The sequence below is a fragment of the Triturus cristatus genome, chromosome 10 (genome assembly GCF_964204655.1).
Source record: "Triturus cristatus chromosome 10, aTriCri1.1, whole genome shotgun sequence".
NCBI lineage: Eukaryota > Metazoa > Chordata > Amphibia > Caudata > Salamandridae > Triturus > Triturus cristatus.
In genome coordinates, this window is record NC_140593.1 from 1,236,331,265 (window position 1) to 1,236,345,464 (window position 14,200).

The 14,200-nt window shown below is 44.0% G+C and overlaps 1 protein-coding gene across 5 annotated transcripts in view; it reads left to right on the forward strand.

Annotated features, from left to right (window-relative positions):
- Positions 1-14,200, forward strand: part of HUWE1 (HECT, UBA and WWE domain containing E3 ubiquitin protein ligase 1) — a 1,878,220-nt gene that overhangs the window by 548,178 nt on the left and 1,315,842 nt on the right. For all 5 annotated transcript variants that reach the window (XM_085629865.1, XM_085629862.1, XM_085629866.1 and 2 more), the window contains one exon: positions 2,260-2,494. In XM_085629865.1, the coding sequence (XP_085485991.1) occupies positions 2,260-2,494 (235 nt within the window). The remainder of the gene's footprint in view (positions 1-2,259; positions 2,495-14,200) is intronic.

Genomic DNA, 14,200 nt, shown 5'->3' on the forward strand with positions numbered 1-14,200 from the left:
AGCCTGGGCAGCCTCAGAGCAGACGTGGATTGTAAGTTAGCTGTAAAGGGGCATCTTCTAAGATGCCCTCTGGGGTGCTTAGTACATTAAATCCTACACTGGCATCAGTGTGGGTTCAATGTGCTGAGAAGTTTGATACCAAACTTCCCAGGCTTCAGTGTTGCCAATATGGTGCTGTGGAGCTCGTGTTTGACAAGCTCTCAGCACCATGTGTTCTTAAATGACAGCACTGCACTTACAGTGCCCAGGAATGGACCCGGGTACTGTAGGGGCACAGGGCTCCTGCTCCTGTGCCCACACCATAGGCGTAATGCACCCAGCTAGAGGGGTGGCTGACATATGCCTTGGCAGTGTAGGTGATGGGCATGGTACACAGTGATGTGTGCCATGTCGACTCTTTGTTTTGTCCTGCACCCAGACACTCCGCCTGCAAGGGCAGTGTGTGTGTAAGGGTACAGGGCCTCTGAGGGTGGCACAATGAGTGCTGCAGCCCTTAGAGGCCTTCCCTGGTCACAAGACCCTGGGTACCTAGGGTACCATTACTAGGGGCTGACATGTGGCTAGGGTTTGCCAATTTGGAGTTTGTGTGGTTTAAGGAAGGAACATAGGCCCTGGGCACCTGATTGGCAGGAACCCAGGGTACACTCAATCGAAGTACATTCAGCAATTTAGCAAAAAGTGGGGGCATACCATGCAAGAAAGATGGCACTTTCTCACACCTTCACAAAACATTACTGTGTAGACGTGCACTCCAAACAACAAGCTAGTGTGGGCCAAGACACTGTTTCAAACCACTACAACAGATGCCGGTGGTCGCCGCTAGGGTTGGGTACTGCTATATAATCTATGCACAGTGTATAATCTGCAGCTCATATGCCTCGAACGGAATATGCTACTTACCAGTATGCATCTGTTCTTGGCATGTAGAGCTGCAGATCTATACACGCCCACCCGCCTCCCCGGCTACCTGTATCCGTTCCAGTCTATCTTATTTAGATACAACACACATGGGTTTCTTTACTATTATCACTATGCTCCATCTTTCCCTCTGGCGAAAAACAATCTGAGGATGGAGCCGAAGCCCATGCGCAGTACGGACCGAAGGAGGAGTCACCGAACTCGTGACTTCCAAAGACTGTCCAAGAACAAAAACAAACTGCAAACATCCGGGCCCAACACCAGATGGCGATCTATGCACAGTGTATAGATCTGCAGCTCTACATGCCAAGAACAGATGCATACTGGTAAGTAGCATATTCCTATTTACCTGTAACTTTGGTTCTCCAGTATTGGTATTCATAGATTCCCATGCGCCCGCCTTCCTTCCCTGGGAAAGCTCAGCCTTCAGCAGTTTAAGTTATTCTTCTACACTACGGCTACGATAATCTGAGGCTCTCTCAGGAAGGTTCTATGGGGTGAGGCTAATCTGATTGGTTCATTTTGTTTGGTCTCTTTTACAAAAAGAGGTGGATATGTTACAAAACTAGGATGGGCCTAGGCCTAGGTTCTTCTTTTGTAATGGTTTCCATTGCTATTTTATATATACTGGGGAGATTCATCTTGATGACGGGGAATGATTGAAGCATGGGAATCTATGAAAGTTTCCAATCCTGGAGAACCAAAGTTGCAAGTAAATAACTTGTTTTCATCTGGTAGAGGCTGATTATCCCCAGATTCCTTATCAACCCCACCCATCCGTCCCACTTTGCAAATTGATTTCTAGGGGCAGATTTTTTCCCCTTTGAGTGCACTAGTTTTCATTACCAATGGTCAGTGGCTCTGAGCTTCTGACGTGAAAAGTTGCGAAAAGTAACTGTGGTCAGTGCACCTATGTGGCGCCTATATACACATCACGAACGCCCCTTCTGGTGCAACGCAGCCATGCGGAGCCGAGCAGCCTCACCTACTGTTGCCAAAGGAAGGTACTTGCAAAAAAATCCAGATCCAGCCTGACACCTGGGATAAGTCTAATTTAAGGAATTTGCGGCTAGATACTTACCAGATAAGGCGTTACTGAAGGCAAGTACCTTGTTCATCTGGCGCCAACGTAGGCAGTCTGGACCCACAGGGGTACTGCTTAAAAGTTTTCCTTGTACAGTCTGATGCCTGGGGAATGTTCTAAGGTGCGGAATCTCTGGTTAGTTTCTACCAGAAAAGGCAACCTATCCGAGCTCAATTGTGAAACCTATGAATGTTGTGTCCTAAGCAAACTGCAAGTGTGAAGCCCCCCTCCTTACTTTTCTTTTGTCTCCACTCCAGGACTTTTAACTGGGCGTTGTCCATGGGAGGCAAGGTGCCTGTATCAGAGGGGCTTGAGCACACTGACCTTCCAGATGGAACTGGGGAGTTTCTAGATGCCTGGCTCATGCTGGTTGAGAAAATGGTGAACCCAACGACTGTCTTGGAGTCTCCGCATTCCCTGCCAGCGAAGGTGCCTGGAGGGCAGGCCTCACCTCAGTTTAGTGCCCTGCGCTTTCTAGTAGTGACGCAGAAGGTATGCATGGATAAATACACTTTTTATTAAAATGTTTGCACTGCCAAAATAAGAGTTCTAGCTCCTCTCCAGATCTGTCTTTTATGATTTTCTTGCATAAGCTAATGTCCCTACTTCCCACTTGTAGAATGTAGTTATTCCTTAGAATTCCAGTAACATTAGGAAAAAGTAAGTACAATTCTCCTAACTTTAGCAAAATTAGTAATTAAGATCTGTTTTGGAATTGTTATAGAGCATGCATCTTTGTTCACATTTTCGTTATTCTGTCATCTGCTGCTTCAGTTTAGAAAGTTCCCTCATTTTCTTTTGTAGTTGTCAACCAGGGGAAGAGCCAAGTAAGGTCACAATGCCCCACTACGTAGTTACTGTTTTCTGAGGATTGTTTTGCGCTCTGTTGTGGATTCACCTCCAAAATCTGTTTGGCTATGGTCAGAAGCACAAAAAAGTAACAAGGGTCAACATCGGCGAAGAAGTGTTACCTTACAGTGGATTGTGATGTGACCACTGTGGTAAATAAAAATTCCTTTACCGGGACTGAATTTGATACAGAAACATTATAAAATAGCTCAGTAAAATGAGAGGCAGAATCCGTGATATTAGAGTTTCGGAATGGGCTTTATTCCAATAATCGATTATAATCGGATGCTTCAAGTTCCATCACCACGGGGGTTCAGGAAGTGAAGTACATACTTTATTGACAAGAAGTAACTTTTATAGTACATACATTATAATGAAGTGAATACAGTAGGCGTAACAATTGATAAGGACATTGACGTTTGGTCTGCGTAACCGAAAATGGGTGTAATAATGAGTAAAAAGGAACATGATTGGTTATGATGTAATACATAGGTGGATCTATAAGATAATACTTGGCATAGATGCGCGCGCGGCAGTATGACGTGTAATTGACGTGTAACTAGGGGGTGACGGGGACTTGACATTTAGCTCTATATGTGGAGACGAGAAGTCTGGGGGGTCAAGTCAACCTAATCCCAAATCATATCTAACATCCTATGTTTAAAGAACTATGTTATCCATAAAAGAGGGACTCTCGGACAGAATCTATTCTATACTGACTGTGCGTGCGTGTACAAGCGTCTAAGTGTCTACACTGAATGCGAGGGGGTAGGAATATTCCATGGTAACAGGGCTATGAATTACTTGCATGAGGACAGAGAAGATGGGCCTTTTTGCTTGGTAACTGGAAGAATGTTTACTTAAACTACTAGGCAGGAATGCATCGGCTGAGGGGGAGGCAGATAATTCGAAGGTGAAATACAGTTCTTGGCAGAGAGTAGGCTGATGTCAGGCTTCGTGAGCCGCGCAGAGAATGAGACAAAGTTCATGGTCACAGATGCAGGCTCGGACTGGAGCTTTCAGAGGCAGAAGGCAAGAGGAGTTTTGATGACAGAATCAGGGCCTACTTGCCTGGACTGTAAAGTGGCATAAGTGAACCATATAAAGCCGATGGCCTTTCATATTTAGGAATGGGATATCCGGCCTATACATGGCGGATCTGTCAAAGGACATGTTGACGGTGGACGCACATGTATTTGCGTCTTCATAACTGGAACTGGAGGGAACATACATGTACTTGTGACATGCACATGGAACCGTTGGGGTCCAAGATAGGGGACATAACTGACCAGAAAAATCCATATTTCCACATTCCCTCCTTGTCCCCTACTTGCCCTTCAAGAGATATCAATCTTCATCAATCCATTGATCTGTTCATATAGCATCATTTGTTCTTCTTTCTTCTTCCGGGATCTTGAATGAAAATCTTGATGTGGAATGCACGATGTGGCACACAGACCACAAATTGCTGGTCCACATTGTAGACATAGACAGCAACTGAATAGTATGAGAAGGCCAATACCTAGGAAGGATAAAACTCTCCATCCCCAGGCTGATACCGCATTCCAAAACCAACTGGACCAAGTCCAAGTGCCTGGGTTCTGGTGTATCTGGCTTACAATCTTATGAAGGCGAGTGATGGCTTTATATACAGATGGCGAATTTTCTGGTATGAATACGCAGCAGCTTGATCCGATGACCCTACAAGCTCCGCCCCTATCAGCCAGGATGACGTCAAGGACAAGACGATTTTGAAGCACAACAATCCGCATAGCAGACTGCTCTTCCGTTAAATTGCCTAAGGCGGAAATAGTCTCATTCACTACTGCTTCAAGGGTTCTAGTTAATCTACGTATCAGCTTACTATTAGTAACAGTACCTATATAGGGAAAGATGCCTTTATTAAAATCTACATACTTGTCCCATGCCGTCTCAGTGTAATCGACAATGGGGAGATCTCTCCGTTCTCTGTTGTGTACTAAATGAATATTTCTGTAATAATCAGGAGGAGCTAGGAAAACAGGTGGCAAAAGGAATGCAATGTAGCAGGTACCATCCCAATCTAGAGGTAGACGCATATATGCAGTCTGACCACATATAAAGTAGGAGTGGCGAGAAGCTCTAAATGAAGATTTTCCTTGATCACTGAATTCTACTATAGTAGTGCATTTACTATGGCCCATATGTATGGAACCAACCTTTCTTACACATAATTCACCCCTCGCTGGGAATACTGACATGGTGGGTAAGACTAGTTCAATTTCAGATACGACATTTAGAATCATGAGATTAGGTGTAAAATTACCTAATCCATATACTTCATTTTCTAGATCAGTTCCTGTTCTTTTGGGGCGACCCTCCTTGTCAGGGTAACAGACCTTGAGTAAAGCTAGGTTCAGATTTCCCCATACCCAATGATCTTGGTAAACTGCTGTGTCTGAGTCTATGGAATTAATTAAGCTAAACCATGCTCCACAGGAGCCATTATGTGTAAATGGATGTGGAAAGAAAGGCAGGACTCCTTCATAATTCTGATAGGGAGGGAGTCGGCCACACACCCAACAATTGGTGGCATTACTAGTCTGATGGGAATGATGTAACATACTAATGAAAGTGTTATTGCGCAGCGCAAGTCTATAAGACAATTCATGCGGAGGTAAGTCACTAAAAGAATGTTCAGCAGCAACATTATAAACATGTCTAGAAATAGGGTAATATATGTGCAACAACATACTTGTAATAATTATTAAAAGACTCAATAAAAACAAAATTAATAATGTCACTATGCAGTGGCTACGCAGTGATTTACAATACGCCTGTCGTTTCAACATTTTTCGGGTATTTTCTCTACTCAGGTCCAAGGGATACATGTCAGAGACAATTCAACCGCTTCACCTTGGAGAGGACTTAAACAATCAAATTGCTCGACTGGTTGGGCCTAAGCTTTAGTTTGTAATTTTCAGATTTGTTAGGTTCAACAAAAGGGAGTTTTGTATCAGTCTGTGAGGGAGTGCAGGGCACAATGTCTATATCCGAAGATAGTCCATGAAATTTCTTGATGTGGCTTGAATGAATCCAGCCCTTGCGGCCCTCGATCTTCACGGCTGTTCTTGTGGTCAACAGGACCAACTTGGGTGCTTTCCACCTGGGCTCCAGCTGAGTCTTTCGGTCGAAATTCCTCACAAAGACAAGATTACCTGGAACAACGTCATGGGGTTTCACCTCAGTGTTGTCGGGAAAGGCTGCAGCTACCTGTGAACGAGAAGATTGTAGTGCAGACATCAAGGAAGCCAAGTAATCTGTCAGCATATTACAGTCAATATCAGTTATTTTGCGTGGTATAGGCGTCCCCCACATATTCGGTGGTCTACCGAAGATCACCTCATACGGGGATAGCCCTGTTCGAGAGTGTGCTACCATTCTCATGTAAAAGAGTGCAACTGGTAACGCTACTACCCAGTCGACACCTTTCTCTCTGCATATTTTGGACATTCTAATTTTCAGTATCTGGTTATGTCTTTCTACGAGACCTGCTGCCTCGGGATGTCGGACACAGTGGAATTTCCACTGATATCCTAACAGAAGTGAAACGTGTTTTATTAATTCGGATGAGAACGGCTGGCCGTTATCTGAGTAAACAGCACGTGGTAAACCGTATCGTGGGAAGAATTCTCGAACCAACTGTTTGGCAGTAGTCGGGGCAGTGTAATCTGAAACCGGGTATGCCTCCGTCCAACGGGACAGAGCGCAAACAACTACGAGAACATATTTGAATCCTCTGCATCGTTCCATCTGGATATAATCCATCTGGAGTACTTCAAAAGGATGATTAGGGGTATGAAATCCACCCTGTTCTACGGGAACGCTTTTTCCTGGGTTGAACTGACAACAGATCATACAGGTACGGACCTTTTGTTTTGCTGCTGCTCGTAAATGTTTATTGAACCAAATGTGTTGAATGCTGTCTAGCATAGCTTTTTCTCCTAAATGTGCTGGACTATGTATAGTGTTAATTATGACTTGGACCATTGAATCAGGAAGGAACCATACAGACCTTTCCTTCATCATCCATCCTTGGTCCGTTTGGATCCCTCCTAATTCAGTCCATTTCTTTATTTCGTCTGGTGTAGCATGTGTCTGTATGTCAATTACGTCAAGAGTAGGATCTTTAACTGTCATACAATGTGTCGGTGTCGGGACTATTGTCTGTCATATCGGGGGTTTGAGTTTGAGCAATCAGTTTAGCTGTTCTGTCGGCTAGATCATTGCCTTGGGAAATGATATCAGTAACCTTTGTATGGGCCTTACATTTCATAATTGATATTTCAGTGGGTAGATGTATTGCATCTAATAATGCATGAATGAGGGGTCCGTGCTGAATGTGGGCACCGTGGGAAGTTAAATAACCTCTCTCTCGCCACAGCACGCCGAAGTCATGTACAACTCCGAATGCATAACGTGAGTCAGTGTATATGTTGACTTTTTTATTCATGGCTTGAATACAGGCTTGTGTCAGAGCGATAAGTTCTGCGGCTTGAGCTGACAAAGTAGTTATACGATTAGTTTCAATGACCTCAGTATCTGTTGTGACTGCGTAGGCGGCTACTAACTCTCCTGTACTTGTTCTCATGCATGAACCATCTACATACAAGGTCAGGTCTGGATCTGACAATGGGACATCGGTTAAGTCTTGTCTGGGTTTTGTTGTTATTGTAATAACTTCAATACAGTCATGGGCTAGTGGGTCTGTTCCGACTACTGGTAAAAGTGTGGCAGGATTCAATGTGTTACAGCGTCTGATTTCTATATGTGGCTGAAACAATGTAAGCTCGTATCCTGTAAGTCGCGCTACAGTCAAGTGTTGTGTTTGCGTTCTATTTACAAGAACCTCTACTGCATGTGGTACTTGAACTGTCAATGGATGTCCTAACACTATGGCATCGCTTTGTCTGATTGCTAAAGCTGTTGCTGCTACTGATTTTAGGCATGCAGGCAAAGCCTGAGCTACGGGATCTAATGTACTAGAAAAATAAGCACATGGTTTGTGTGCTCCTGCTTGTTCCTGTGTGAGTACTGACAAGGCCGTACCTTCGCGTTTTGTAACAAAGAGTGTAAACTGTTTTCTGTAACATGGCGTTGCTAAAACGGGTGCTTGACATAAAGCTTTCTTTAAGCTTTCAAAAGCTTGTGTGTGTTCCTGAGTCCAAGGGAGAACAGTCGGTGTGGCTGCCTCCTGTGTTGTCAATTGAATGAGTGGTTTTGCTAGAAATGCATACTGAGGGATCCACTGTCTACAATATGAAGTGAGGCCTATGAAAGCCCGCACCTCCTTTTGTGTCTTGGGTATTGACATGTTAGCAATTAACTGAATGCGGTCGGGTGTAAGCTGCCTTCCCTCCTTGGACAGCGAGTGACCAAGATAAACAACTCGCTGGACACAGAATTGCAGCTTAGAAGGGGACACCTTGTGCCCCTTTTCGGCTAGAAATTGTAAAACTGTCAGTGATGCTTTCTCACATTCGGGTTCGCTTCTAGCGGTGATCAGCAGATCATCGACATATTGAAGCAGGGCAGTGTTAACCGGCATGTGGATACTGTCAAGTTCTCGTTTCAGTGCTTGGCTATAGATGCTGGGGCTTTCTGTAAATCCTTGAGGTGCGCGGGTGAATTTAAAGCTACGCCCATTTAAACTAAATCCGAACAAATATTGGCTTTCCGGATCTATTGGGACGCTGAAAAAGGCATTTTTGAGATCAATTACAGTAAAGAATGTTGCTTCGGAATCAATAGCTGTCAATAATGACGAGATATCTGGGACCACAGGAAATTGTGGAACAATACATTTGTTTAACTCGCGCAGATCAATAACCAATCGATATACTGGCGGAGCTGTAGGATCTGTTCGTTTAAGAATCGGAATTATCGGTGAATTACATACATTGGAGTCTGTTTCTACAACTACTCCTTGGGCAATAAGCTCGTCAATGATTTGTAGTAAAGCCGTTACAGCATCTGGTGGTAACTTGTATTGTCGCATTCGTGGTAGCACCACTCCTGCCTTTAGTGTGACTCGATATGGTGTAATATTCATGCAACCAACATCAGTAGGGCCTTGTGCCCATAGATGTGTAGGTAAAGTCTGCAGTCGGGGATCCATGTCTCTAGATACATAGTGACCTTTAAAATCACGTAAAAACAACCTTACTCCTTCCGGAGAACAACATATTATGGCTCCTAGGGCTTTCAACGTTTTTATTCCTAACAAGTTTTCTGGACATGATTTAGTAAGCAATAAATCTGTAGTTCGGGTCAGAGGTCCTATCGTAAGTGGAAGAGGCTGTGACACTTCATTAACAATAGGTTTTCCTGAAAAACCAAGGGAAATATTCTGTGAGCCTGAGAGGGGTGCCCCTGGGACTTCACTTCGTTTTATAGTTGTTCGACTTGCCCCTGTATCGAGTAAAAATTTTCTATCTTGACCTAATAATTCACTATGTACATAAGGTCCTTCTTGATCTACAGGAATCTCGATAAGGGGTAAGTCAACTTCCCTCTCTAGGCTAGTTCATGCGTAACGTTGATACTCCGGATATTCATACTGTGCAGTCTGATACATTTGTCGTGTTGTTGTCTGTGTGGCAGCAACAGGCAACGGTGGTGCAGCTGGCACAAACTGTATTGGCTGTTGTGCGGCTGGCATGGCCTGGGCATGCTGCGTAGCTCCTTGTTCATTCTGATCTTGTCTTAGTGGCCGTGATCTTTCTTGTGTTTTACCTATGGCGATATTATGTTTTAGCACTGGACAATCGTGTACGTAATGACCTGGCTTTTTACAATAATTGCATGTCCCTTTTACAGGTCCTGCTGAATCGGAATGTGTCATACCCTTTTTATGTCCTTCAGCTGGAACTGTCTGGGAAACTAGCATTTTCATTTTCGTGTCTTTCATGCGTCTGTGTTCATGTTCTTGTTCCTCTTTAATTCTATTGTGGTGGTACTGTAACATTTGTAACATTTGTGTTGGAGTGTTACCTTGCCAGGTACTCTCGAATTTTAATACTCTATTCTTTACTGGGGGCAGGGCATTTTCCACTAATTTTGTTACAAACAGATGCGGGTATGATTCGCTACTTGCTTTTATGCCACTATTTATACCAAAACATTTCTCGAATCGGGCATAGTAATCGCTAGTGTCTTCATCTTGCTTCTGTTTACAGGCTGAAATTGTACCCCAATCTTCCTTTTTCGTAGTTAATAAACGTGGCAGTACCTGTACTAGTAGACCTGGTAGTGCTTTAGTTTTGTCCCCAAGCCCCGAACCTGGACCTCGGGCCCTTTCTTCTGCTTCTAATGCTGACCATTCTATCTTTTGATCACCTACCTCCCACTCTTTTTCCTTGAGTTTCTCATAAATGCCAGCAGGCATCAACACCTTTAATATTGTCATAATGTCGGGGTAGGTATACTCTCCCATGAGTAACATGTCTTTAATTTCTCGGTGAAAACCCGCTGGGTCCTTGTCATGACTGGGTACTACTTTCTTCATTTCTAACAATTCTATTTTCGATATAGGCGTATATACAAATACACGTTTAAACTGATTGTCCTCGCCTTTTATTGGGTGTACTTCTCGTAAGGGATTCTGTCTATCCAGGTGATACGTCGTTCTTTCCTTGACAGGCAATGAGACATGCTCTGAGCATACAAAAAGAATATACTGCTTTCTAGATACTAGAATTTCTTTAATTAATTTGGTACCTGGACCTCTCCATTTATTCATAAGCAATTCAGTCAATATGTCAGGTAAGGGACCAGGGTCCGAATGCTGACTCTGATATAGTATAATGAGTTGTTGAATCATATAAATCCCAGCTAACCTCTGCTCATCTGGGGTGAGATTCAAAAATGTGCGTACTACTGTCTCATCACTATATTTTCCGGGACTGTCCACCCAATGAACAGCTGCCCTCGCTAAATCTTGTTCATCCATAGAATCGAGAAAATGATAACCCCTTCGTTCTCGGAGTAGTTTGTCGGCGGTTTGGAACGAATGCTCGTTAGACCTTATGTTAATTATAGGTATTTGGAAATTCCTGTCATTATCTGGACATATTGGACGTATTGGGTCAGTATGACATCTAGTCTGATTCCTATTACAAGATCTTCCTCTACCTACATAGGCTATGGTGTCTGACTGTCCGGCGGGCAGTCCTGACCCTTCTTCCTCGCTTTGCTCGAACTAGTCTGTCTCTAATCTCTCTTCGTGTAGGCGTTCTATTTCTTTACGGATCTTTCGGCACATGGCTATTATACAATTTTGCTTATCGTGTCTCCCTTCTGATATATTCTGGCTCCATTTTGTAAGAATTTTCATTGCTTCCGGATCTACCCCCGGTCGGTCTTGATTTCTGATCACACAGTTTATGAGGAAACGCAACAGTTCCCCCTGTATCTCTACTTTCTGGTATTCCATAGCTCTGTTAATACATTCTGGATCTCGCCCTGTTTGAACAAAATGATATATTTTATCTAGATACGCAGTCATTCCTGGTAGCTTCGCTAAATACCCTGCGGCTCGTCTGATACGTAATGATGCCAGGATCATTTCGTCCTCTTTACCGAGCACCGGGTCATATCTACAATCTATAAGAAGTTCCTTAAGCGTACGATCACTTACGAATTTGGGTGTACGTGAATGCGCTGACTCTTGGAAAATAAGTTTATTTATTCTAGGTGGCGTAGAAAAAATATTGGTAGCACCTCCCGTGGCCCCGTCTGGGGCGTCGGGTGTGAAAGGATTCGTCGAAGGTGACACAGCAACTATAGGTGTGGACTCAGCTATAGAAGTACCTGTAGGAACAGATGCAGAAACAGATGTGCTTGCCGGAACTTGTGACTCGATTTGTTGCTGCAGGGATACGGGTGCTGGATCTTGGCGTTGGACCTCCCTGGTATGCGGTCTACGTGGGGCGGAATTAGCATACTCGGGAGCTGCGTCATCTAAATATGAGGAAAGAAAAACATCTTCTGCGGTTCTAGGATGCCCCTTAGGATGTACCTTGATTGGGAATAATGGGGGTGGCAAGTCTTTCGGTATCTCTGGAGTAGCCTTAGGTAATCCTTCGGCCAGAAGGGGATACATACCATTCATAAGGGCATTTCTTTGTCTGTCTACTTGTTCTGATTTCACTCGGATACCTTCCTCAATTAATAGATTTTCTTGAATTTTGTTTGAACTCTCTTTACTCTTCTCTTCCTGTCTACGTGCTTTTTCCGTACGTCTATGAGATTCTTTACGCCATAACTCAACGGCGTCTTTCTGTGACTGTCTGACTTTCCTTTTCCATAACTCTTCCTCGACCTTCATGATGCACTCTGCATCCCAGGTTCCCGCTGCGGTCCATCTCTGACTTTCTGGTAATCCCTTGGTGTAGTCTACCCATAAATCAAGAAATAATATAGCGTCTAAGCCATGTTTGTGATACATGAAGTGCCCTGGAGTATCCCTAGGAGGAATAGGGACGGCTTCTTCAAGTACCCCTTTTCTAGTAGTGATCTGTCTTAATTTCGAGAAGAGCGGCATATTGACAATCTGATCTGATACTTAATCTTGAACACACTAAATACAAAAGCACAATAATGGACAACCATTCATACCACAATATGCAGGACGTTTAACACATTAAACATTAAAACATTAAACCTTTAACTGAAACAACAATGATGATCGTCTGCATAACTAATCACCATGCTTAATTCTTGACACTTACTAGATACTTCGGAATACTTGATATACTGCTAAACAGTACAGATACACTGCTAAAACAGTGCAGACCGGATTTGTGTACCCAAACCCGTCTTGACCGGCACAACCTATGTGCACGTCAGAAATGCCTCCCCAGTAATGGTACTCACCGGGTAGCTTCGGAAACGGAAGGCCTCGGTAACTTGAACTTGAACCGGACTGGACTCGCCTCGTCGGAAACTGGGCTTGACTTCGAACTGGTGGGTCTCTGTGTACCTCGGATCTTGCTCTCTCAGCTAGGCTCTGGTCGGGATACTTCGCACTTCTCACCGCCTCGTCTGGGTGTTGTTCGCAGTCTCAGTCGCCCCCGCTTGACCGGAGGGAGATACAGGAAATCCTGCTGGTACGCGTTATTGTCCGTCCAGCTGTGGCAGGAGACCGGGCCTGCTACTCACCGCCGGCGCGTGAGATGAGAAAGTGTCCCTGTTCGGGCGCCATCATGTGGTAAATAAAAATTCCTTTACCGGGACTGAATTTGATACAGAAACATTATAAAATAGCTCAGTAAAATGAGGCAGAATCCGTGATATTAGAGTTTCGGAATGGGCTTTATTCCAATAATCGATTATAATCGGATGCTTCAAGTTCCATCACCACGGGGGTTCAGGAAGTGAAGTACATACTTTATTGACAAGAAGTAACTTTTATAGTACATACATTATAATGAAGTGAATACAGTAGGCGTAACAATTGATAAGGACATTGACGTTTGGTCTGCGTAACCGAAAATGGGTGTAATAATGAGTAAAAAGGAACATGATTGGTTATGATGTAATACATAGGTGGATCTATAAGATAATACTTGGCATAGATGCGCGCGCAGCAGTATGACGTGTAATTGACGTGTAACTAGGGGGTGACGGGGACTTGACATTTAGCTCTATATGTGGAGACGAGAAGTCTGGGGGGTCAAGTCAACCTAATCCCAAATCATATCTAACATCCTATGTTTGGAGAACTATGTTATCCATAAAAGAGGGACTCTCGGACAGAATCTATTCTATACTGACTGTGCGTGCGTGTACAAGCGTCTAAGTGTCTACACTGAATGCGAGGGGGTAGGAATATTCCATGGTAACAGGGCTATGAATTACTTGCATGAGGACAGAGAAGATGGGCCTTTTTGCTTGGTAACTGGAAGAATGTTTACTTAAACTACTAGGCAGGAATGCATCGGCTGAGGGGGAGGCAGATAATTCGAAGGTGAAATACAGTTCTTGGCAGAGAGTAGGCTGATGTCAGGCTTCGTGAGCCGCGCAGAGAATGAGACCAAGTTCATGGTCACAGATGCAGGCTCGGACTGGAGCTTTCAGAGGCAGAAGGCAAGAGGAGTTTTGATGACAGAATCAGGGCCTACTTGCCTGGACTGTAAAGTGGCATAAGTGAACCATATAAAGCCGATGGCCTTTCATATTTAGGAATGGGATATCCGGCCTATACATGGCGGATCTGTCAAAGGACATGTTGACGGTGGACGCACATGTATTTGCGTCTTCATAACTGGAACTGGAGGGAACATACATGTACTTGTGACATGCACATGG